Here is a 26726-nt window from a genome sequence, read left to right on the forward strand (position 1 = left end):
TGTGTCAGCCATTTTGTACAAATATTTAAAAAGAAATGCAAGCTTTAAACCAAACTAGTTAAGATTACGCAGTATTTCAAAAATACTTTAATAACATTCAACACATCCCACTCCTGTTTGTAAAGCGTCATCACAATCAACATTTTATCGTGGACTATGACGTGTGATATTAGACGAAGAGGCACCGTCCAGAAATGAGCCAAACCCGTAACATTCTGATCTCCATGGAGCTGAATGTACTGGATGAAAAGATCATCACGGTTGTTGCTTATGATGTTGGTAAGATCAATGTAGGGACTAGAAAATATGCTTAGTGTCAGTGGCATGAAATAGAACCACTGGCTATGCACTCAGCTATCCAATCACATTTCAAGGATCATCCCTTGTGTGTAGTGTCAAATAAAGGCCTGTTACACAACAAAGCCCCAGTTTTAAATAGTCATGGGTGCTAATGATCTGTGAGCCAAACCAAGGACATGGCACATAGGTAAAAACAACGTTTTATCTGTCATTTAGACATTTGTGTACAAATAATATGCCTAAATATTAATCTGTAAGTGTATCTAAACCTGCAGATTGTACACAGCGATATGTACTGTGTATTGTGTCCATGACAATAGACCACTGTTTTCAGTGCCGGTTTATGCCATCGCCATGGAGGACAGACGGAGCAAGGTGCTGTCCACAACCTCTCTGCACAAATAGTAACTGTAACTGTAGGTTTCAGTGATGAATGCAGAGTGAACAGGCTCTAAATGTAGTCCTTAATGTCAGGAGAGAAAGGCTGGGGGAAATGGAGGTCTGCTGATTTAGCACCTGGTGAAATAAGGGTGTAGAATGAATAGGTTGGACATTATGGGTGGATCGTGACTGAAGCTGATGTATAAAAGGAGACTAAGGAGAAGCAGGGGTTCTATAATGTTAAAGAAAATAAAAATAAATGCCATTTAGTGGAAATGTGACTCACAAAACCTTCTTTGTAAACAACCATAACACAGGCATGATACATTTGTAAAGTATATGCACATAGAAATACAAACATACATTCATATAGGAGGAAGGGACAGGTTGTTCACACAAAGAGGCTGCTGGAGGAAAACAAAAGAACAAACAAGTGTGTGAGTAGCAGAGGAAAAGTTTAGAAAAAAAGGCTGATTTGTTTTGCTTTTAAAAACGGGTGTGTCAGTCCTTCATATTATCCTGTGGCATATATTGTGAAGTAAGTATAGTCCACGGAAGCCGTTGATTTAGGGTTTCTCTAAGTTTGCGCTGTGTGTAAGGGGGGAGTCGTCCCTCAGGTGCTGATTGGCCGACAGACTCCGTTCCTTCACAGCAGCAGGCAGGCGCCCCTCCTCTTGTGCTTGCGGACCTGCAGCGCCGCCCTGGTGGCCATCTCGAACACCTCCCGCACGCCGTCCTTGGTCTTCGCCGAGCACTCCAGGTAGCCAAAGGCACTGATGCGGTTCGCCATGTCTCTGCCCTCCTCAGACTTAACGGGTTCCTGGAGGGTCAATATACAGGCAGTGGGTTAAAATGATGCTGTGGACATTCAACAAGGAGATTATTTGTTTTGGAAAAAGGTTGAATGTACCTTAAGAATTTACTGAACTATTCACAAGTATTTACATTTTATGCAAATGTCAAACATCTCATGGGAAATGAATACAACTTTTAATTTGTCTGACTGTTGAGTTATTTCCCACCCCCTTCCTGTCCATAGTAAAATCCAGTATCCATGTATCTCCAGATGTAGTGATTTCTTTAGGTTTGGATGTACTGAATAAAGCACTCCTTTATAACTTGAGAAGGTTCTCCTTAAACTATTTAAAAACCATGGATCAGATTGCTAATCCATCGGCACACAGCTAAAAGTTGTCTGACCTCATGAAGGGTTAACATTTGAGAGATAAGTGGTTCTCACATGACAGCGATGCTACAAACATATGCTGATTTTAAGAATCTATGATGTATTGCCGTAGATTAAACTACCCAACAGAGTATATATACAGGGTTCTTAAACCTTTTCCAAAGGCAAATTTAAGCACTTTTCAAGCATTTTCAAGGTGCATTTTCCAGCTTTTCAAGCAGCTTACAGCTGTTGTAAATTACATATTTATATACACATACTCAAATGATTATTTCCCTACCTCACATTAACTCAGATGTTCTTTATGCTATAAACAACCAAATGTGTGTTTCGTGATCGCCTTCTACATGAGGATGAAAAATTAAAGAAAAGAAAACTAAGTTTAATATTTCAAAAGGAGTGATCTGTACGTAGACTGGGCCTCCCATATAACCTGTCTGAGCCGATATAAAACAATCAGCCAAATAACTTTTCAATACATTATTGATTACTATTTTTGAGGTACTTTTAGGTTGGCAGTAAACATAAGTCAGAGGTAAATGGTGTACTTTTACTCCACTACATGTATTTAATACCTTTAGTTACTTCACAGATCTGGATGAATGATGTGAAATATAATCAAGTGTTAAATCAGACATTAGTTCCACCTGGAGTAAATCCACCAGCTACCCTGCAGTATACAAAGTCATTCAAACTAGCTGCACCTTTACCAGCTTTGAGAACACTTTCATGATCAATCATTAGAAAACATATCATATATATTATTCTGAAAAGGACCAATCTGCACAATGATTACTTTTACTGTCGCTGCTTTCACTATATTTTGATGAGAATATTTTTCTACTTTTACTTGAAGAACATTTTGAATGCAGGACTTTTACTGTAACAGAGTATTCCTACACTCGAGTACTTGTACTTTTACTCAAGTACAATATCTGAGTACTTATTCCACCTCTAGTAGCGTATTAGCCTGAATTGTAGCCACAAAATCACGCAGAGCTGCATAAAAATAGACTCACAATGGTAACAAGTGGAAAATAATATTTACAAATGTGTCCAATGATTTGTAGGTAATTTTGACTACTCAAGACACCTGACTTATACATCTGCAAAGGAAGACTTTGTTCATTCTACAATTACATGGGATTGAAGCAAAATGTAGTTTTACTTGTATAATACTTCAATTTTAGATAAAAGACAGTTTGTTTTCATCTGTTTTCAAATAAACAAAGTCTTGGCTTTCAGAATATTAAACTTGTTTCAGCAAATTCAGATGATAAATACAACTTTGAAGCTTGTAACGGCATAATTACAAGCAGAGAACGGACTAATGTAACATCACAGCAAGCATAACAACAGCCGGTGTTTCTTGTAACGGCCCGTCCACACGGTGGCGTGCATTGAAGCTTCAAACGCTTCTGCCCATTCACTTTGAATGGGGTGACGTCACTTTTAGCCGAACTGCATTTTGGGAAGCGACGTGGAGCGTTGCTGGCGTTGCTGGCTTCAAAAGTTGAGCAATGTTCAACTTTTGACGCCTCGACGGAGGCGTCAGCCAATGAAATCCCGTTTATGCAAATCTGCCAGTACAAGCAGTAGCCAATCAAACCTGGGAGAGACTACGCAGGTCATTTCCTCATATTCCAAAAAATGGAGGGAAAATTCATTATAGCATTAGTGATCACCCGGTGCTGTATGATCAGTCTCTGTTCATCTACCGGGATACAAACCGGAGGAGCGAGGCATGGAGGGAGGTGGCAGAGACAGTGGGTGAAACTTTTTTGCGAGCAACGCGACCAACAACCAATCACATGAATCTCTCCTGTCAATTGCATAAAAGGTTTTCCATGTCACATTTTATATGATGAACATTTATGACATTAATGCCTATGGTGCTATTTTACGCAACATTCCATGCTGGCTAAATACTGTCTATGCCTGCTAACTGTCCATTCAAACGTAGTAAACTGGATATAAACTCCCCAAACAGGCGAAAACCTACCAGTTTCACCCACTGTCTCTGCCACCTCCCTCCATGCCTGGCTCCTCCGGTTTGTATCCCGGTAGGTGAACAGAGACTGATCATAAAGCACCGGGTGATTCCCTACCGCTACGATTATTTTCTCCTCCATTTTTTGGCATATGAGGACATGAACTGCGGTCTGGCTCTCCCAGCATACACGCGGTTTGATTGGCTAGCGCTTGTACTGGCAGATTTGCATAAATGGGATTTGATTGGCTGACGCCTCCGTCGAGGCATCAAAAGTAGAACATTGCTCTACTTTTGCAGCGAGCACTGCGAGAAAAGCTACGCTTTGCTCCCACAATGCAGTTCGGCGAATCGTGACGTCACCCCATTCAAAGTGAATGGGCAGAAGCGTTGTAGCGGCAACGCACGCCGCCGTGTGTAGGGGCCGTAAGTGTTTCCCCGGTACACAAACGCAAAAATACACAAACACACTCGCGAGCTTCCCCCAGACCAGCAATACAAACGAAAATGTGTCTTCGGGTCAATGTGACTGATTTCGATAGAACAAGTCACATTTGGTTTAGGCACGAAACATACTACCAGTAGAAATACATTGCTTTCAAAATCGCTCTGTGTCGAATCAATAGATTATATTTCGTGACTATAACACGAAATGCCGTGAGAGCTTCATCCTCTGAAGACCACAGGATGGCGACTGTAACAGAGCCTACACACGGCGGCGTGCGTTGCCGCTTGGCGGTGGGCGTGTCTTGAGCTTGGGGAGTCAACGCGAGCAACGCGACCAACAACCAATCACATGAATGTCCCGCCCCGGACATACAAAGCAAAGCATTCATGCTACATCCATGCTGGCTAAATATACTGTCTATGCTTGCTAGCTGTCCATTCAAACGAAGTACACTGGATATAAACTCCCCAAACAGGCGAAAACCTACCAGTTTCACCCACTGTCTCTGCCACCTCCCCCATGCCTGGCTCCTCCGGTTTGTATCCCTGTATGTAAAGAGGGACTGGTCATATAGTACCGCCACGATCATTTTCTCCTCCATTTTTTGACATATGGGAAATAACTGCGGTCTGGCTCTCCCAACATACACGCGGTTTTGATTGGCTAGCGCTTGTAATGTCAGATTTGCATACGCGGGATTTGATTGGCTGACGCCTCCGTTGAGGCGAGAGAAGCTACGCTTTGCTCCCACAATGCAGTTCGGCGAATCGTGACGTCACCCCATTCAAAGTGAATGGGCAGAAGCCTTGAAGCGGCAACGCACGCCGCCGTGTGTAGGGGGCGTAACACACACATAGGTACGCTCCTCTGAAATGATTGTCCCCTGCAATTATTATTATCCCTCATCGAGTTCGCTATTCAGCTCGCAACGTTAGCTTAAACAAACGTAACATGCAACGTTAGCCTAATCTAAAATGCTCTACTACGGCGTACCTTTCATGTGGCTCGTCAGCGCAGACTCTCGCATCGTTATTTTTGCAAACTTTGCAGGAGGCTACTCGTGGGCTTGACCCTCGTCTTAGCCATGGCTTGTATTTGTCTTCTGCTAGCCAACGCTCGTTGAAACGGCAACCTCCTGGCACACAGTCATCTATCACTCTCATCAGAATGCCCAGGTCACACGTAACACAAACACTTGCAGGTCGCGCGCATAGCGCGGGAAGGTGCCGCGGAGCTGTTTTATGTAGAAGTGAAGCAATTATTTTCTTTTAATCTAAAAAGCGAACTATTCAGTCAGACAGCAATTTATTGTAAAAGTAAAGCATTTACATTTTCAAGCACTTTATCTCAATTTCAAGCACCATTCCCAAAATTCAAGCACTTTCCCAACCTTGAAAACACCACGTCAAATTTCAAGCATTTTCAAGGATTTCAAGCACCCGTACGAACCCTGTATATAGTAAAATTAGCTTATTAAAAAAACAGCTGCAATAAAATCCAACATTCAACTAAATGCAGCAGTAAAACTAGTCCCGAACATGATAGTACAACATTGACAGGGAACCTTTTTTTTGTAATACTTTAGGCACAAGGTTGGTGATAATACTAACATAATTATACTTAAATATGTATTTTTAAAAGGATACAGAAACACACACACACCTGTTTCATCTTGGCCAGCTCTCTGCGTGTGTGTTCATCATTCCTAAGGTCCTTCTTGTTACCCACGAGAATGATGGGGACGTTGGGACAAAAGTGTTTCACTTCGGGCGTCCATTTCTCTGGAATGTTCTCTAGAAGGATGAAAACAAAAAGTCATTATGCAGCAAATTCCAGACTTCTTTCCCTACATGACCAGTGGGGAAAGGCCCTCACCATTTCCCTTGTGACTGCACAGACAAACATTGAGAGGTTGCTGACCCCTCCCTGATACATGCTGGAGCCTGCTAGCCAAACCTTGTGCTGTCCTGGAGGAGATGCCAGAATACGATAGAGTAGGCATCCCATCTGGAGCAAAGCCCATATCTAAAAACCTCGAGGGAGAAAGCCTGAATTACACGTGACATTTCCTACGTACGCTTCGAAACCCTCCCAGCAAGAGCAGCTACGTTAAAGTCCAAAAATGTGTTTGTTGTTCTTGTTCCCTCCTTGTTAATGTAGAAACAAATACATCTCTTAAAGTGCAATTGTCTATAAAAGAACCATTCATCAGAATCAATTACAAAGAGGTCAACCTTGAGAACTGTTTATAGGTTCTTCTATTAACTTCCCGTTGAATAAACATTTTTGTTTTCAACTGTATTTAAGTTACAACTTCCTAATGATTTATTCAAACTAGTTAAGCTGTGAAACAGTCATGTGTTAAGAAGTGTGGAATCACCTAATTGACTGACTAAACCACAACAGTAAACAGATTAATTACACCAATGCTTTAATCACACAAACACCATCTGAATAAGTTATCATGAAATGGATCATTCATTGCATGTCTGCCAAAAGGTTGAAATCAGGGAAATGTACTGGAAAAAACATAAATTATTCAAAAGGGGAAAACCTCAGAGGCAGTGCAGTATATTTCACTCATTGTGGTTAAAAATGTGGAAATATAATGGAGCATTTGCCAAATTGCCTTCCTGCATCTCTATTGATGATCACTCTTTCAAAGCAGTTTTCTATGCTCAGAGGCAACTGCCGTTATCAGTTTCATATATCAGTGCAGTGTTTCCCCTACCATTGTCTATATATATATAGCACCAAATTGCAACTAATCTATATCTACTGTCACTTTTCACATTGAACATGTGCTCTTTAATTAAATAAACTAAACGCTTTCATTTTAAGTTGTGAGTTTAGTGTTGGTGACCCTAAGAAACACTGATGCACTAATCAATAACAATAATCCACAGCTCCTCTCTCTGCTCCAGAGGATTTAAAAGAAATATATCCCAATTTCACCCCCCCCCCCCCCCCCCAGGCAGCAGCCCCTCAAAGCAGTAAACCTAGGGGAAACACTGCAGTGATACAGTAGCATCAGCAATATCATTGTTTTTGCATCTGTGAATTAAACCCACATGAGACTTTTTCAAGCTACCAAATAAAAGAACATTTATCAATTTTTGATGTCACTGACTATTATTCCTGAAAATGACAGAATAATTCAGAAAATGTTACTTTCAGTGTTGCTCGTGTGTTAGCAATATGTGTGTGACCTTACCTAAACTGTCAGGGCTGTCTATGGAGAAACACATGAGGATAACATGCGTGTCGGGGTAGGAGAGAGGCCTCAGCCTGTCGTAGTCTTCCTGACCTGCTGTGTCCCACAACGCTAACTCCACCTGGGGAAACGGGAAGACAAAGCACACGAGTGAGGCAAGTGGCTACTAGCTAGAAACTCAATTTGAGACATCATCAAAACAAAGAAGGACCTTCCCACTTTATCAACAGCAGGATGAAAAGACAAAGACAAAATGGGCAACAAGAATAGGAACAGAAAGACTTGAGGGAGGAAGGAAAAAGGATTTAAAACAATTAATTCCTAAAAAATAACTAGTCCCCAGAGGTGGACATGGTTCCCACAAGATGTTCTTAGGTTGTTAGTCAGCTTCTAGAAGTACCAGAGTGCCTGACCTGAAAAAAAGCATTGGAGTTCAGCCGGGTCAGAAGCACATGCTGGCAATCCTACAATTCAAGTGGAAAGTAGAAATGTCTTCTACACGGGAGCCTAGTAGCAGCTTCGCATACATCATCTTGATTTTGGCTTAAGAGTCTCCAAATGGCTTTGGTCTGTTACTTTGACTACAATCATAGTTCCTAGTTTATCTTGTGTCCTACTGATTTAATCACTAAACAACCTTGTAAACATGACAACCACAGCCTCACCATGATATATCAGCGGACTGAGCTGAGCCACATCTCCTGTTTGGGGAAACTGGGCAACACCAAAACATGACCAAGCCTTTTCCATTTCAGCTGCTTTTAGAATCTTTTACCATTGAGTGTCTCTCAGGAGCCGGCCTCCATCTGTGGCCTGGCTAAACTCCTCCTTGAAGCTTTTGGTTTTGGTTGTTGTAACCATGACTTAATATTATATAGGAATACAACTAGTGACACTGTTTCACTGACTCATGCAGTATTTCATTCATATTTTTAAATGCATCCGTCTACCACAGTTCAGAGGCTTATAGTACAGTCCATCTTGTATTATGCCGCACAGGAGACAGGGACAGGAAATGGGACATTAGTCATGTTGAATGGGGGGGGTTTCAACACATGGAAGGAAGGTGGCACTGATTCATTTCCTGTTGTTGGCTGGAGGTCTGGCGCTTTATAACAATGAAAGAAAACACACATTTCCTAACAATAGGCATTTTCCCAACGGATCTTGATGGTGCTTGGTTCTCATCAGCAGCATTGTTGGTTGAGGTGCTCCCACATTTAGCTTTATAATCCACTTTAAACTATATAAAACATTACATTACATTACATTACATTGCATTTAGCTGACGCTTTTGTCCAAAGCGACTTACAATAAGTACATTCGACCAGGAAGACACAACCTTGAAGAAAACAGAATCATATAAGTAAATCAGGTTTCATAGAGCCAAACATTTCAAGTGCTACTCAACTGGCTTTAGATAAGCCAGTCCTTTATTAGTATATAAGTGCTTTGTTAATAAATCTATCGCTCGAAGTGGAGTCGAAAGAGATGAGTTTTCAGTTTGCGCCGGAAGATGTGCAAGCTATCTGCCGTCCTGATGTCAATGGGGAGCTCATTCCACCATTTTGGAGCCAGGATAGCAAACCCACGTGTTTTCGCCGATGGGAACTTGGGTCCCCCTCGCAGCGAGGGTGCAACGAGTCGTTTGGCTGATGCAGAGCGGAGTGCACGCGCTGGGGTGTACGGTTTAACCATGTCCTGGATGTAGGAAGGGCCAGATCCATTCGCAGCATGGTAAGCAAGTACCAGTGTCTTGAAGTGGATTCTAGCAGTTACCGGAAGCCAGTAAAGGGAGCGGAGGAGCGGAGTGGTGTGGGAAAATTTAGGAAGGTTAAAAACCATTCATAAAAACCTAATGTTCATGTCTTAGCATTTTAAAGACTGGAACATTTGATTTAGGACATTTGGAACTTTCTCTTTGCATTGCATTTTGTAAAATATTAAATAATTCATCCAGTTTTGGCCTCAAACTGTTATTGAGATGAGTTCATTTGAGAAGTTTAGAGGGAAAATGGGTAATGTAATGAGTGACAAGCCAGACTGTGGGATTGACTGGTATTATGCCAACATGTAGTATTTCAGAAGAGTATCATGTTTTTAAATGTATACTTGTATTCAGTAAAGTAACTTTAAAATGAAAAGTATATCCAAATTGTCCTGTAATTGAGAAATTGTACAAAATGTTCCTCACTGCTAATTATTCATAATCATCTAAAAATAAAAATGACATTTCAAAAGATAGAAAAGTACCTGTTTCCCATCCACTTCAATGTCAGCGATGTAGTTCTCGAACACAGTGGGGACGTAGACCTCGGGGAACTGGTCCTTACTGAAGACGATGAGCAGGCAGGTCTTCCCACACGCTCCATCCCCAACTATCACCAACTTCTTCCTGATAGCAGCCATCTGCAAACAGAACACACTGAGGTCAGTCTATATATTAAGCAATGAGGCAAAACATCAGTAAACTGGTGAGAAGAAAGTGTCTTCAACCAGAGGGGGGAGGGGGAACAATGCAACCAGAAATAGTACAGTGAGGCGACGAGGGGAAAAAAGATGATCTAAGTCTGTTTTAGAGCCGCACCCTCTTCCCTTCCTGTGTGTGAGGTGGAAAACAGAGTCTGGCTGAGGGTCTGCACTGGGAGGGGGAGGGGGGGGGGGAACAGGAAGAGAGCCACAGTGTCTGTAATGCTGCAGCCTCAGTGCTCTGACACAGTGCTGCATGTGCACAGACTGACACAATCACATTAGAAACAACCCTCGTGTGTCTTCTACATCCCGGTGGCCTGGGATCCAAAGCTCTGGATGTTATTGTTATCTCCTGTATTGCACACAATCCTCTTTGCTTGTATCCATTAAAAGGTGGGGTAGGTAAGTTTCAGAAACCGGCTCGAGTGCACTCAAATGTGAAAGTACACAGCCGAAAAGAATCCGCCCCTTCCTTCAGACTTCCTTACAGAGCACCTCCTCCAACACACATGAACGCGCACATGACGTCAGCAGACTGGTGGAAGTGGCCGCCTGTTGCTGGCGAGTCATTGAAGTACTGCTGCAATGCACGCCCAATGAGGGCACGCCCAATGATGGCACGCCCAATGAGGGCACGCCCAATGAGGGCACGCCCAATGATGGCACGCCCAATAAGGGCACGCCCAATGACGGCACGCCCAATGACGGCACGCCCAATGAGGGCACGCCCAATGAGGGCACGCCCAATGAGGGCACGAGATACATTTGTGCGTGCACGAGATGGAAGGCTGACAGACAGGGCGGCAATCCAATCCGTTTAGCCGTGGTCGTGCTTTTTACAGTACTGCGGCTTCCACAGATGACATTTTTTTAATGGGTTTTTTGTCAAAGTACTTCAGATATTCATTGCTATCGGGATGTTAAGAGCAGTCTATGGAATATAACAAAAAGTGTATCTCGAGCCGGTTTCTGAAATGTACCTACCCCACCTTTAAGTGCTTTGTCATCTGTGGAAGCCGTAGTTCTGTAAAAAAAGCACGACCAATCAGTTTAGCCGGCTCGGCTAAAGTAACTGGATGGCCTACCTGCCTGTCAGCCTTCCATCTGTGCACAAACTTATCTCGTGCCCTCATTGGTCATGTGCGCGTTCGTGTGTGTTGGAGGAGGGGCTCTGTAAGGAAGTGGCAGATTTTTTTCGGCTGTGTATTTTCAAATTCTAGCGCACTCGAGCTGGTTTCTCCAAAACACCTTTAAAGGTGTATGCGTATATACGTATATGCATATACAGTATGTGAGGGAAATGTGGCTCGTCAGAGAAATATCCACACACACACGGCAGTAGGGGATGACACAACGTACTGGCGGCCTGCCAACAATACAGCTTTCACCATCCTACGACTGCCTGGACCAAAACAAAGACCTACCCTTCTGCCTTCACACCAAGTGTCCAAGTCAAACTCAGGCACAGAAAACAACCGGGTGGGGAACAAGGTGGAGCATTTAGCAGCCGAGGAGCAGTTAGTGGAGCGAGAAAGAGCTAAAGAGGAAACATAAGCACCCGTAACTTAGGATGCTGTTTTTGTATCTACTGGGTTAGTAAATAAGAATCTGTTTGATAACAAGTTCCCCATATAAATGTAGGGGTGATTATATGCCATGATTCTGTTTAAGAACGAGATCGCGGATACAAGCGGCCGAGATGGGTTTTCTCCGCAGGGTGGCTGGTGTCTCCCTTAGGGATAAGGTGAGAAGTTCGGTCATCAGGGAAGGACTCGGAGTTGAGCCGCTCCTCCTTCACGTCGAAAGGAGTCAGTTGAGGTGGTTCGGGCACCTAGTTAGGATGCCACCTGGGCGCCTCCCTAGGGAGGTGTTCCAGGCACGTCCAGCTGGGAAGAGACCAAGGGGTAGACCTAGGACCAGGTGGAGGGATTATATCTCTTCACTGGCCTGGGAGCGCCTTGGGATCCCCCAGTCAGAGCTGGTTGATGTCGCCAGGGAAAAGAAAGTTTGGGGCTCTCTGCTGGAACTGCTACCCCCGCGACCCGACCACGGATAAGCGGGAGAAGATGGATGGATGGATGGATTCTGTTTACAACTTGTTTTCCCTGCAAAGTGGCCAAAAATAACTTATTGCAGGCTTAAAAAAAATCAAGAAGAAGGCCTTACACAAGAAAGCACTTGAAAAATAGCTGAATTGATAATCATCAACTTCATAAGATCAACAAACCCAAACACATACACTGGTAACTGCAGCATGACCCATATCATGTTGTGCTGTGGGATGGTGAACAGGGTTTTGCTGCACCTATGTGAATAAACAGTCAGCAGGTGGGCTGGGGAGGTCCTGTTGATACCAAATATTTAGAGAAACTAAAGCCAGTTCAATTCTTACAGGCCGCATGGTGGCTCCTCTACGCACTGACCAACACCGTTTATTCTGTCATTTCAAGACTTCTTGATATATCATTTCTTTCTACTGCTAGTTTAAAGAGATATTGAGCCCAGGCGTTTGTGGATGTTCAAGAATGACATTTGCATTTCCAAACCCTTCCTTTGATTCTCAGCTTGTGTTGGCCCCGGCTACCATTTTCACCACAAGAATTGAAAAGACAATTGTTCAGTTTCTCTCCCACACATTCAATCAGACCAGTGTGTTGTCAGTTTGTCTCTTTGGAGAAAGCCACCTGTTCTCTGTGATAGCAGGCTGCTACACACACACACACACACACACACACACACACACACACACACACACACACACACACACACACACACACACACACACACACACACACACACACACACACACACACACACACACACACACACACACACACACACCACACACACACACACACACACACACACACACACACACACACACACACACACACACACACACACACACACACACACACACACACACACACACACACACACACACACACACACACACACACCACACACACACACACACACACACACACACACCACACACACACACACACACACACACACACACACACACACATACACACACACAAATGGAATAATTCAATGTATACGACAGTGCCATAGCTAAGTGTGTTAGGTCTAAAGGTGTGTGTTGCTCCGCTCACCGGTCCCTCTCAGCGGGCAGAGCTGCAGGTGCTGATCCCTCTCTCTCTGGTGTCCGGTTAGACTTCACTCGCGTTTATGTCCAAATCCATCAGATCTAGCTAGTTCTAGCTAATGATATGGCTGCTGCCCCTCCCTACACGCAGACTCAAACCTCATCTTATGCCCACATTCCAGCTGAGGGTCTTCTCTACAGCTGGCCTGATAGTGAATGGCCTCCGCACCGCCTCTCCCCTGAGTAGACATGCTCATATTCTTAAAGAAGAATGAGTATTGAATAGCTGCATTCTGTGCATAGGCCCTGTTATAGGTTGTTGATCTCTGCTGTAATAGGGTTACGTTACCCTAACCCGTTATGTTGTTCGTGTATGATCCCTCTTTCATTTAAAAACCAAGTTATGTTTTAAGCATGAAAGCTGTAGGCCTATAGCTGGCAACTGTTCAAACTGTGATCACCGGCTCAATACATTTGACAAATTCCACTTGGTTTCTGTACTTATTTGAACATGTATTTATTTATTTTTCAAAATTAAATTTATTTTTTGGTAAACATTTTTCCCACATTTTTTTAAAGGATATGTACATCTCGGTTAATTGATTAACCGTTTTTTTGGGGGTCGAATATTCGAATATACATTTGCTTTTATATTCCCATCCCTAGTATTGACAAGGATCTCTCTCAGCGACTGTGCCAGAGGCAGCACACTGTGCTCAGTGGGGATAATGCCCCTTCCCTTTGCTCCAATGTGTGGGCACACTGTGTGCTAGAAAAAAAGCTGGGACAGAGTCTCCTAGGATTTCTTTTCTAAATAACAGTTGATTTTAGGGTGCGTTCTGCTCCCCTTAAACAGTGATTTATACAGGTGATTAGTTTATCGGTAGAAAGGCTGAGCAACCGCCTGTTCAATATGCCAATACATGGATACACTTGTCACACTTTATGACAACAATGAAAAAAGAAAGTACTAACTCATCAACTATCCATTTGTATGCTATATTACACAGTTAATAGTCTCTGCTGGTAGCTCCAGCTCACCAAACAGAGATGGCGTTAGGTGAACATCTGCAGGTGCTAGTGGTGATTTATTTTCCCATTTTTGTCCTTAATTATACAATTAAATGCAGAGCATCATCTTGGCACATTGTGTGCAGCTATTTATTGCTATGCTAATAATATTTTAAGTCAGGCCTTGATTTCATGTAACATAAGTAGACCTTTATCAGTGTTTGGGGGAAATTGTTTTAGAGTGGAAAACAATCAAAATACACTCAGTTAAAATTCAAGTGAATATCCTGGTTACATTAAAATTGTTCATATAAGCAGAAGTGAATTGGACAGACAAAGCCAGTCGCCAGTCACATGATCACACACACACACACACACACACACACACACACACACACACACACACACACACACACACACACACACACACACACACACACACACACACACACACACACACACACACACACACACACACACACACACACACACACACACACACACACACCACACACACACACACACACACACACCACACACACACACAAAGAGTGATCCCGTGTTGCGTAATGTTTGTCCCTGTGTGCCGATACAAAGTTCTCGTTCCCCGTACATGCTGCAAGGACGCGTATTCCTCCCTCATCCCAGATTGGTTACACATTAGCCAATCTTGATCATTAGAACTGGTAAGAGGAAACTAAAGCAATAAAAGACACATTCTAAATCACATGGATCAGCAGACTCAAGGTTTTTAGAGAAACACTGCAATTTGTGGACCATTTGATAAAACCAATAAACATAAAGGCTTTGTTATTAAAAGTCATGTACAAGACAAACTGAAGCTGGATGTGTTTTCACCTCCGTTGTTACAGGACAAAGTGTCCGACTGAACACAAAAGTGAGGAGCCATAAAGCTAAGGTCTGGTCTTATCAGTCGCCTATAAGCTTTGAGACTTATCTCCAGAAGTCCAAATGATAAGACTCATAGTTACTGTAAGCCATATCTCATTGTGATGACATTGAGCATTTGGTGACCGACACAACCATCCACAGAATCTGAGCTGGTATTTATCGATGGATCCATGATGACTACAGTCGCAATGCATTTCAAGTCTTCACTTGATGTATTCCTGGGTGTGCCAGCTGTTGAAAAATGCCCTGCTGTGTCTTGTAGAACCAACCAGAATTGTGAGTGAACAATGCGTGGAGAAAACAGCTGTTCTCTTAATGATATTTTCAGCAGCACGAAATGCAATGAGCTGCTTTGGGATTTAAAAAATGCTTCTGTTTCAGTGGCAATGTGCAGGTAAACCGCACCTTTCAATTGTTGGCAGGTGCATTTTGGCTTAAGTATTTTGAGTGTGAAGCTGTCCAACTTCCTGCTACCCTCAATGGGAGTGACTTGACTGGCAGCCCTATTATAAACCATTATATGATATTATTCATTTCAAAAAGGTTTTGCATAAACGTGACATCTCATCACATGATGCTTACCACCTTTGCCACGGCTGTGTTTAGTAGGCGTAAGGCTCTTAACCTACGCAACCTTAGGTCATATGACGAGGCACTGCTGCATGTGTGTCCAATTAAATGCATGCTAGGGCACATTCCTGGTGGATTACTATGTAACACGAAGAGCATATTTCTACTTTTCACATTATGAAAAGTTTCCAACGTGATAACCTTTGAGAAATATAAAATACCATCTCAAAAAATGATTAAGTCCAATGAAAATCCACACAGAAACCTGAAGGTGTTGTGTCATTCTCCCATCTGGTTTGACAGAGCATGGGAATTGTGATATGGTGAATTATGTTATGTAATGGATGGACTACAACTTACGCTTGTTTCCTCTATTTTGTCAAATTCTAGGTGCATTATATACAACATCTCAGCCCCTAAAGATGTTGTCCAGAAGTGACTGAATATGGGCAGAGAAATATAAACATCGAATAAGGAGACGATAAACAAACAGGATTGTAGCTGCTCAGAAGTCCTGCATCGATACACATGACTCAGCATTTTCTCCCGATTACCTTTTCCTTGGGAACTGACAAAAGCAGCTCTGTGGGACGACTCCCTGTGAACTGTGCACTAACAGCACACTTGTAGGTGCCTTATGAGCAAGGAGTTTGAGTTGTTACAGACACACATTTTTGACTGAGTGTTAACAGCTCAGGTATCGACACACTGATTAGTGTAAGCAGCAAAAATGCATTCCACGTGATGATTAATATCGGGTCACTGAATGCCCACACAACTCTGTCAGACTGTGTAACATTGTGGGAGGACGTCAGCTTGGAGGAATGTCTCACCCACTTTCAACACCCCTCACCCTTTTCTTCTAAACACACAGCATCCCTCCCTCCAACAGTATCTCCTCCTTTTGCTCCTGGTTGAAATGTTGAGGACTGGATTATACATGAAGCACAATATGGCCGACATTTTCCGAGTGTCTCTGAACGAGAACATGGCACAGATCGGGAACAAGTGTCGTGTACAGTTGATTTCTTGTGGAGTGTACAATCCACGTGGAGCAGAAATACAAAAAATGTACATCGGTCTAACCCTTATCGAGCTGTGTTGGAAACCATGGTTGTAACACTGTTGGGGTCTCGATGGGCAGTTTAAATAAAGCCTCAACATTGATGAAACTGAACTTTTTTTATCGTGAAAACCCGCTGCCTATATTACCCACAATGCAACTACAACGGCCAACAGCTGAGTCATGGATTTTGTTTTTTATGCGACAGGTCTGGTAAGCTTACTTTTAGAATTGTTTTCAGTATCAAATATGTTGTCTTCAGACGCCACGAACACTGCCCAAATGAAGTAACACTTCATTTAGAAGCTTTTACACTATTAAAGAAGCTGCCGGCTGTACTTTCCTTAATTGACCAAAGTACTGAGAGTGCTTCATTCATTTCAATGTAGACACTTGAGGCTAAGTGTTCAGTGCGGTGCTGTATAATAAAGCTAACTAAATATTTAATGCTTAAGTATACATACTGGATCGACCTCTGATTAAAACTGGCTAAAGTGGAAGCCAAGCTCAGATTATGGGGGTTGAATAAAACCAGAAGTGTCTGCTCAGGATCCAGGCCAGGGAAGCAGCTCAAGAACGAGAACCTGAAATAGGACAGAGCCATTGAGACTCCCCCGGCCCGATTCATCACAGTGCACACAGCTCAGAGTAGAGGACGAAGGAGAGAGAAATATCACACGGAATCATCCTTTCATCCGCCCTCTACGCGCAGAACAAACACACGGAGAAGTCAGACAGATCGAGGGAAGGGAGGAGAGGCGTGGTGATCAAAACTGCTACATGAACGTGTTGTAGCACAAGAAACCGATAGAGAAACTTAAAACATACCAAAGTGTAACTATTTCATTACTATTCCATAATTACGGGATGAATAAATGTGGATTTGGAAGGGCGCTAATCAAGGTTTTGTCTTCACTGTTCCTTTATCTGCCTCTCTCCTACACATCCTCCTCCGGTCTCTTGCTCTCCTCATCTCGTTCTTTTCCTCTCTCCCTTTTCCTGTGTTGCAGTGTGATGTCACCATCAGGGAGCTAATGTACCGTATCCTTAGGGTGCTGCATTCCTCCTTTCCGACTCACACACAGCACAAATGAAAAGCCAAGGCTGACACACATGTACGCAGCTTGGACGGAGTGACCAACACCAACACCACCACAGAACCTCACATCCACCCAGTCCATCTGTGCCCTGCAGTATGTGAAGTGCGAGGGTTGAGTTCCCATTGCATCTGAATATTATTCATATGCAGCATCAAATCGGAATCCTTTTAAATGCCTTATCATATCATGTTTACCTTTCAACTTTGGCTGCAGTGAAATGTATAAATAGCTGCACCTAAGAGATGTGTAATCACCTTTTGTTCGCTTATAACAATGAGGCAGAAACACTTCCGTTTTCAATGTTCAAAACACACACACACAAATGTTGATATATGATTAAAGGGTTAATAGGGAGATCCTTTAATTGATGTGAGTTGATAGGCTACATTTTTCTTAAGAGAAGACTCAAACACTCATTGTTCAGTGGAGCTACGATCTTTATCTGAATACAGCACCAGCGTCAGAGAGCACAGAATAGCCAGCAATCTAATTACCATAGCAGTGACATTATTCACAACACAGCTGTATACACAGTGTATTGCCTGCAGCCTTTAGGTTTTCCATTACTCTTCGATAATACAAGAGTGAGGACAGATAGAAGGTTTCATGAGAGATTTGTTAGCATCTCTGCCTAACAAATCTGGGTTATTCGCCAAATGGGAACTGGATCTAAAAAAAAAGGCACGGGCTATCAGAACCCATCCCTAGGGGCTCTGATGCTAATGTTACTCAGAAGAAATGTTTACATTTACAAATTGGGCTTTTAGGGATTTCCTGAAACTGCAAGTACCAAGATCCCAACAGGAAACCCTCACAGAGATAATTCTCCTCCCAGATGATTTTCTCTTCTGCATCTGACACACGCACCAGCCCACAGACACCATTTTCCAAGCGGCCATGTTTGTACATCACCATCAGATAACTACAAAACAGAAAGTAGGCTAAGCATTAAACTGCGTTTGGTGTAAAAGAAACGGCTTGCAATGTGTTTTTCAGTATGATACTGGCCTACCTGGAAATCACTGTTGATGGAAAGTTATCCTGACTAATCTAAGACATCTAATGTTCTGTGGAACATTGTGTTTGAACACATTGACTGACCTATAAGCACCTATAGCTCGACAATACACAAAGTAGCAGATAGAGTACAAAAAGAGCTGGTAGCAGGATGGAAAAACTGTTCATTGGGCAACCCCCTTTCCATCCCACTTCCTAAAGCTTTGCAAGGAAGAACTTCCTGTGTTTGCCTCAGTCTGACACGTATAATACGCAACAACACTTGTAGTAAGTCAGTGTTGGAGAACATGCCAAGGGGAACAAAATGGAGTTCAGCGCCAGGGTGAAATGGCCTCTGGCAATCCTGGCATATGAGATGTAGCTCCATAACAGCTCCATTAAGGCTTATGTACTGACCTAGCCATTCAGCTTCTTCTGAGATGAAGGCAAGAAGAAAAGAATAAGGCTGCATTCCACACATTACATACACTGGTGGTGCGGCTGGGTGGGAGTGTCACTCAAATGACCCATTTAACTTCAAGTGACTGCACTATGATTGACATCGTAGTACTCCCTCATGACAGAGTTGTACAGCAAGTTCATTTCAAACCTTTATTTAACCAGATTGGTCCCATTGAGATCATAGATCTCTTTTTCAAGGGAGACCTGCAATTCATTCCAATGCTTATATTCAAACCAATGTTGTTCCGACACATATGACATTTACTGGCTTCTTGATCCACAAAAGTCCCGATTCAAAATTATAACCTTAAATCATTTGTATAACAATATCGAGGAAATACATTTAATTGTATTTCTTGTGTATGCACCACAAGTCAGAGAAAGGCTTGCAAACCATTCATAAATCAATGTTTTATTTACATGTATCTAACTTTTTCAATACTTGAATTGCTTTCTTGCAAGGATTTCTCCGTTGATATGCTCTTTTTTTTCAAAAGAGTACACCACAACCTACATTTGTTTGGAAAAACATCTGTTGGCTTTTAAATAGAGCCCACTTCGCTCTGGACTACATCATTTGATAAAGTGAAAGTGAAAACTGATGATTTTGACAACAGCAGACATCACGACTTCTGCTTTTACATGAATGTGTTCTAGATGGGGAACTTCCACAACATGTCCTGACACTGCAGTAGCACTGATTCAAGTGTTATTTGTGTATGACTGGGTAACACTTCCATTTCTGACCACTACTTGCAAACAGCTTAGTCAGCTGTTCATCAATGACATCATACTTTCTCCTGAAGTAGCTACAAAAACACAAACACCTGACTCCCCATCAAGCACACATATAGAACTGAAGATATGTGTAATCATTCCTCCTTTGTGTATCTGACTGCAGTGTAACATTATGTGTGCTGGAAAGCGTAGAAAGAAACACAATTGCATTTTGTGCAGCTGCAACATGGCATTAGTTTTGCAGATCTCATATAAAAACAGGGAGCCTTGTTGTCATGGGGGACGTGCAAAGACATGCGGAACGTGCAAAGACGAGACTGTGAGATGAGGGTCTGTGCTCCAGGAACCGAGCAGCACAACAAGGGTGTGGTGACTCCGAGAGAGGAATTTCCTTGGGACGGATACATGTTTTTATCAGTTATTCAAAGAAAAACAGGCGAAGATAAGAGACTTTTGGACCACACAACTAAACAAATACGCTCACTCACACAGTTGTCTAAATGTGTTTTTTGCTTTACAAAAATTCCTGTCCAAAGGAAAACCATCCGAAAACCATCAACTCCCCTTTACTAGTCAAACAGGTTCATGAAGAGAAAGAGGCGATAACGTTTTAACAGCGAGTAGAAATGCTTTCTCTCTGTCTGAAGTCCATATAATTAAATTACGTAATGAAGTAAATTGTGGGTAGAGACAGGGCTGGGTCACGGTGGAAGGAATGCCGATAAATAACCGACTGGAGAGAACAACCAGGCGTGTCCCCAAGTTGATCTTACTTTTCACTTTTCATCATTTATTACTATCAACTAAATGTCGAAACACGCAGCCATTCCGCTGAAAAACTTCTAAACAAGTAACAGGTTTCCACTCGCCGAGCTGCTGCTGGACCTCGGCTCCTTAACGCGTCTATTGAAGCTACTTTTCCTATTTACATCATCGTCTTATTCAGGTTAGGCAATGAGTTTAAGAAAAAATAAAAACTCTTACCCTTTCAAGAGTGAGCTGTTAAATTGTTAAAGACCTCCGTGTTCCCCTCCTGCTGTCTTCCGTCCCTTGAAGTCAGAGTAAAAACCAACCAAACCGATACTCACAAGACCCGCCCATGATGCTGCGTTCACAGTCCCCTCCAAAATGTTAAGGAACAATTTGTAATAATTTATTATATGTGATAGTTTATTTATATTTTTGAATTAATAACCTAAATCTACACAGTAACTAAATATGTAAAATAAATGCAGTGGAGTAAACAAATTAAAAATGTGCCTCAAAATGTACTAAAGTCAAAGTATAAAGTAGTATAATCATGTGAAAATACTCAAGTACAAATACCTCGTTTTTTACATTCATTAATTGAGTAAATGTATTTACATGTCACCACTGCAGATACAGATGTCAATCACACTGTGACTCAGGTACCGCCTATTTAAAATAGGAGAACATCAAAAATAGAAGGCTTGCCATTTTGTGCTCCAACATTTGGAGAGTGTTTTCGAGTCCCCTGACAGGCATACATTATCACATTTTTGAAGTGTGTGCTTCTGTATTTCACACTTCGAGTCAATTCGTTTATTTTCTTGTATTTGCATCCAGTGACAAAAACAGCCCATCATTACGGCACTCAAAAATGTGCCATGGCCTGCACACTGGAAAACTGGTACATTTCGCTCAGAATTTCAGAGGCACATTCTTCCTTCTGAGAATAACGTTTGAGATTATAAAGTTCCTACATGCACTTGAATGCAGCACAGTGTCTTCGCTGTTTGAGATTCCAGCGCCCGCACGCTATTGGCTGAAAGGATTTAACCGTTACAAGGTCCCTGCCCTTTACAGGAATAATGACATCAGTATGTTCAGAAGTAATTTGTATATAAAGTTGTCACCATTTGTGTTTTCCATTATCTCTCAAGAAATGTTTCAATGTTATTCGCTGTTTTCTAAAATCTGAGAAGGATATTTTTCTTCTTCTTCTTCTTCTTCTTCTTCTTCTTCTTCTTCTTCTTCTTCTTCTTCTTCTTCTTCTTCTTCTTCTTCTTCTTCTTCTTCTTCTTCTTCTTCTTCTTCTTCTTCTTCTTCTTCTTCTTCTTCTTCTTCTTCTTCTTCTTCTGATTATCATCACCATCAACGTCACCATTATTATTATTATTATTGCTTGTGTAAGGAAATGGACTTTGACCCAAGAGCTTTTCTCCCACAGTGCAACAGGAAATCACACAACAGGGAATTTAGCTTTTTAACATGCCATTCTCTCAATAGGGTCATACATTTATTCCCACTAGACTGCAGTAGGCCTACACTGTAAAAACACAGCGGCTCCAGGGTACGAAGTACATTTCGAGGAAATACAGTGGGCATATTATTAACCCATGTAGCCTTTTATAAATATGCTTATGAAGTAAATCAGGAAGTCTTATTGTAACCAAAGGAAAACAACAGCAGCAAATGTCTCAAGCCATCTGTATGTCAAATATGTCTTATATGTCTTAAATGACATGATGAATTGGAAATGGGGGACCCTGATGTAAACAAGACGAAAGTCTTTCTCTGGTCTGCATCCCCTTAACAATTGTATGTTTTGAGCTGTACTGTACTGTACCCAATATACAAGCTGTTAATAAACTTTTCAATCAATCAATCAATAGTGATTTTGCCTCTCTTGTGGGACAATAAAAGTCAAAACAAAGACTTAGTTGTTGAAAGGCATGAGCCACAATCCTCCACAGCAAACTATATGCATCTTTAGTCTCTGTATCCTGGCTCTTTGAAAGTAATTTGAGCAGATCTCTGCAGTTTCCATGGTAATACTAACCCACATACTGTAGATTCAGATACATCGGCGCACAGTGGCACTTCCCAGTCCCATAGAACAGTGATGCTATTTCTGTAAACTGAATGGGAGGGGGAGCTGCTGATGTGTCTCCACTGGAGAAAGATGAACGTTTGAAGTGCAGCTGCAGTTCAGAGAGAACATAACCCTGCACCCCCTACTCTCTATCTCTCACTCTGTCCCTTATCACATGGCTATATTGACACAAGGCAATGAGGTGCATCAGCTTATTCCTAAATAGAGATTGTTGGATTGTTTAAAGACATTTAGAGTTTTGGGAACTTTGAATATTCAATTGGGTTACTGTCTTTATGAATCACACTTTTGAGTCTCCCAGGTTAAGAGCACTAGCAATAATGACAGGTTACATCTTTCACATGTAAAACTATTCTGTTGACAAATCATCTGGACAGTGCAAGCTTTTGAAAAGACCAGAAAGACATGCAGCATGTTTTTTAGTCATGAGATAGGAGTCAAAGGCGCAAATAAAATCTGTTAAACAAATTGTCAGAAAAACAATTACTCGTCACCATCATGATTCCAGTTCCAACTTCTTCACAAGGAGATTTGACTCAATTGCAAATATGCTACGCGCTGAGTCTAGGAAAACATGAATATGGCCAAAACAACTAAATATTACTCGAATCAAGGGTCATTTTCATCAATATAGAAAACATGATTATGATACCTGAGCTTATTTCTAAAGAGCACAGAAGCATGGACCAGGATGAGTGTTTCCAGTGATTAGGAAACACTGATGAGCCTATAGTTCTCAGTACAAAAGTCAAGGGCTATTGAACTCCTTCAGCACCTCCAAATGCAAAATAAATCAAACTTCTGAGTGAGCTATAAAAAAAATAAGATTTCCTGACCCATTTAACAAAACATCAGGCCCTGAAATGAGCATTATCTGCTGTATCCAGTTCACCCGCAACTACGTTTAGTGGAGTTTCCAGTGCGGGCTCTGTTATATACAGCTATACAAGTTTGTCAGCCTCAAGGCCAGTCTGTCAACATCCACACTGCTTTAAGGAAGCTCAACTTGATCACAGTATGTTGTGACTCGACAGTTATGCCCTTGAGATTGCTTGGCCCTGCCCTGATCGTTTTCACCTGTGCCCATCCTCCTCACCTATAAATAGCCCTTGTATTTCTTTGTTCCCTTGTCAGTTCGTTATGTTTCATGTCGTGAGAACCTGCGCCTTTTGACTCCTGAAACTTTACTTTGAGAATTATACCTTTTGTCGAGTGAGTTTTGTTTTGAAGTACGACTTAGTTTTTGTTATTTAACTACTTTCTATTTTTGGAAAGTACGACTTAGTTTTTGTTATTAAACAACATTCTATTTTTGGACAACTGTCTCCGAGTCCTGCTTTTGGGTCCTGTGTCCTGTGTCTCGGTTCATAACAGTAATTTAGACATATGGGTGAGTAAGGGAATTGACAGTCTTACTGTAGTCAAGAAGATCTGCTGAGTGATTTACTGTAGAGAGGGAGGCTGATGGCCTGGAAGCAATACACAACAGCCCCCAAAAAAATGTTTTAAAGTGTTTTTAGTTTTGTGTCATGACACTACACCAAGTCTATCATTAACAGCTCTCCACTGTTAATGATAGATTTTAAATGGTTGTAGATTATATTGTTGGATCGCCATCCATTTGACATCTCTAAGTGATTTAAGTTTAGGTGATGATACAAAAATAGTTTAGAGAAACAAACAGACTTCTGGGTATCTACATATACATGACTGAGGAACATAAACCCCTTCCCTGCCACCCAACGACAACCACAACAATTTCCTAGAAAGAGGTATAATGGGACATAAATGTATACAAAACTGCTATATGACCAAAATAATAATAAAGAAAAACCACTACAAAAAACTCAACTGGAAACACTGTACTACAAAATGCTAAACTGATCTATAGAAAATTGGCAATGAAATGTGGTTGAATAATACACACAGAGTTAATCTGCGAAACGGCATGTTTTAGAAAAAGCCAAAGCAGTATAAATGATTCAAGTGTTAAATAAAGATGGTTATGTTGATTGTTAGATCTTTAGTTCCCACACATAACATTGTCTTCTATGCCTTTTGATTATTTTATCCATTCATTTCTTGAGAAGTTTGTTTTTTCGTGGTAAGAGCACGTCATGCATTGCGGGACTCGCACTGGTCTCCATTAACTCTTAATCTTGGTCATGATTTGGTTATGGTGGTATTAACACTACGAGACACCATTTTATACACCACTGTTGTGATTTAGTAGAAAATGAATAACTGACCATATAACAGCATATCCTGACATTGCATCACATTGTCCTGGTTATCATATAAACCTTAATAAAGGATACACATTTGATGATCAGATGTTTAGAAGCGAAGCCTATATTATTCAGTTTCACAGTTCCTTTAGCCTCAAGACACAACACCAGAATATCATTATTATTTCTGCTAATCCATTCCTGGCATTTCTCTTCTTTTCCCAACACTGATCATTATGGATCAGCAAACACAGAAAAAAAGAGAAGAAGCTTGAAGCTGCAGTGAGTACTGAGTCACCCATCCTTCAGAGAAAGTTTACTCATGAGAGAGGAGAAGGACTAGATGTCCTCACTTGACTCTTGTGGCATAAAGAGAGCTAACATGTAAAGACACAGCGCCACTTAGTGGTGTAACACACACATTGCAACCTGTGTATTGCTTTTTACAAGGCAATCTGCTGAGAAGAATACTGATGACAAGTAACAGAAGGGAATCCCTAACCCTCATCAACCTCATTTTGTTGAACCAATAGAGACAACATCTGGACTCATTTTCAGTCTACATGCTTTGAAAGTTAAGGTCCCGACCTTAATTTACACATCATTTTGGCAATAGACCTTCATCATGCATCACATTCACAATGTGGACGGAATATCTTTAGATAAAGCCAGCTCAAAAAATCAAACCTAAATGTCAAAATCTAAAAAACAAATGAAAAGTACACTTAAATAAATTAAACATAAAGAAGACTCACTGGCTCAAGATTCTATATTAAGATATATGTTTTGTTTTTACTGAAATGTGCGTATGTGAAATGTCACTAAGGACTCTGGGAACATCAGATGGGTATTTTTCCAAATTTGCTGACATTAACGAACAATCTGTTTATCATGAGAAAACATTAATAAGCTGCAGGCTTTAGCTACAAGAATAGTTCAAAATTAGGATAGGGAAGGCAGATCAGACAATAAGAAGTATCCAAACTAGGTTATATAATCATTATATTATACTGTTACACAGCATGTATTCAATTTGATAATGCACCAAGAAGCATATGTCTAGTGGAAACAGTTCATTGTCAGAAATATCAACAAAACATAAAAAGGCAATTAGTGATGCGTTAACTGTCTCAGGTCTTTGAGATATTATTGATTGTTATATTGTGTGACTTTACAAGGTAGATGACCCAATCATAATTGTATTCGTATCTCCCAACATACCAGTCTAACACCTGGGCTTTAAATAAAACTCATCATAACAAATAGTCAAAAATGACCACATCATTCATCTGTGATATAGTAAATGCATTTTAGCTGTAACATTACATCTCACTGTGCCATTTTCATGCCATTTTTGGTAAAATTAGACCTGACCACTAGAGGGCCCTAAAATCACATACATAGTTAAATAGTGACTCTAAAAACAACTCCTCTGTTGCAGCTTGTGCTTCTCTGTGTTGCATAACAAGTCATTTTCTTGTGCTTTAAGAGACTTTTACCTAAAAGTGTGTTTCCTCTTCAAAAGATACGTTCAGGATTTTTAAACTAGGCCAAAAGCAAATAAAAAGAATAATATATTTCCACAAGATGACATTTATAACTTGCAATCTCGTCTGCTTCCTCCTACTCATGCTTGGAGCGGATTTGCCTTAAAAATAGTGCTATTAGTAGCAGGGAATGTGGGCT

The 26726-nt window shown here is 41.4% G+C and overlaps 1 protein-coding gene across 1 annotated transcript; it reads right to left on the reverse strand.

Annotated features, from left to right (window-relative positions):
* Positions 1–11: 11 nt before the first annotated feature.
* Positions 12–21076, reverse strand: LOC117542099 (rho-related GTP-binding protein RhoA-D). Its single transcript, XM_034209584.1, has 5 exons — positions 20940–21076; positions 9773–9928; positions 7520–7640; positions 5968–6098; positions 12–1501 (listed from the first exon to the last, which is right to left on the reverse strand). Exons 2-5 carry the CDS (start codon positions 9926–9928, stop codon positions 1328–1330), a joined length of 582 nt encoding a protein of 193 aa, XP_034065475.1. The 5' UTR covers positions 20940–21076; the 3' UTR covers positions 12–1327.
* Positions 21077–26726: the final 5650 nt, after the last annotated feature.

Source organism: Gymnodraco acuticeps, unplaced genomic scaffold (assembly GCF_902827175.1).
Source record: "Gymnodraco acuticeps unplaced genomic scaffold, fGymAcu1.1, whole genome shotgun sequence".
NCBI lineage: Eukaryota > Metazoa > Chordata > Actinopteri > Perciformes > Bathydraconidae > Gymnodraco > Gymnodraco acuticeps.

Bases quoted from the DNA above. Each gene is read 5' to 3' on its own strand.
- LOC117542099 (XM_034209584.1), bottom strand. From the start codon at position 9,928: ATGGCTGCTATCAGGAAGAAGTTGGTGATAGTTGGGGATGGAGCGTGT. The intron at 7,641-9,772 runs GTACTTTTCTAT...CCGTTTCCCCAG, and splicing joins TTGAAGTGGATGGGAAACAG to GTGGAGTTAGCGTTGTGGGA. The intron at 6,099-7,519 runs GTAAGGTCACAC...TCATCCTTCTAG, and splicing joins AGACAGCCCTGACAGTTTAG to AGAACATTCCAGAGAAATGG.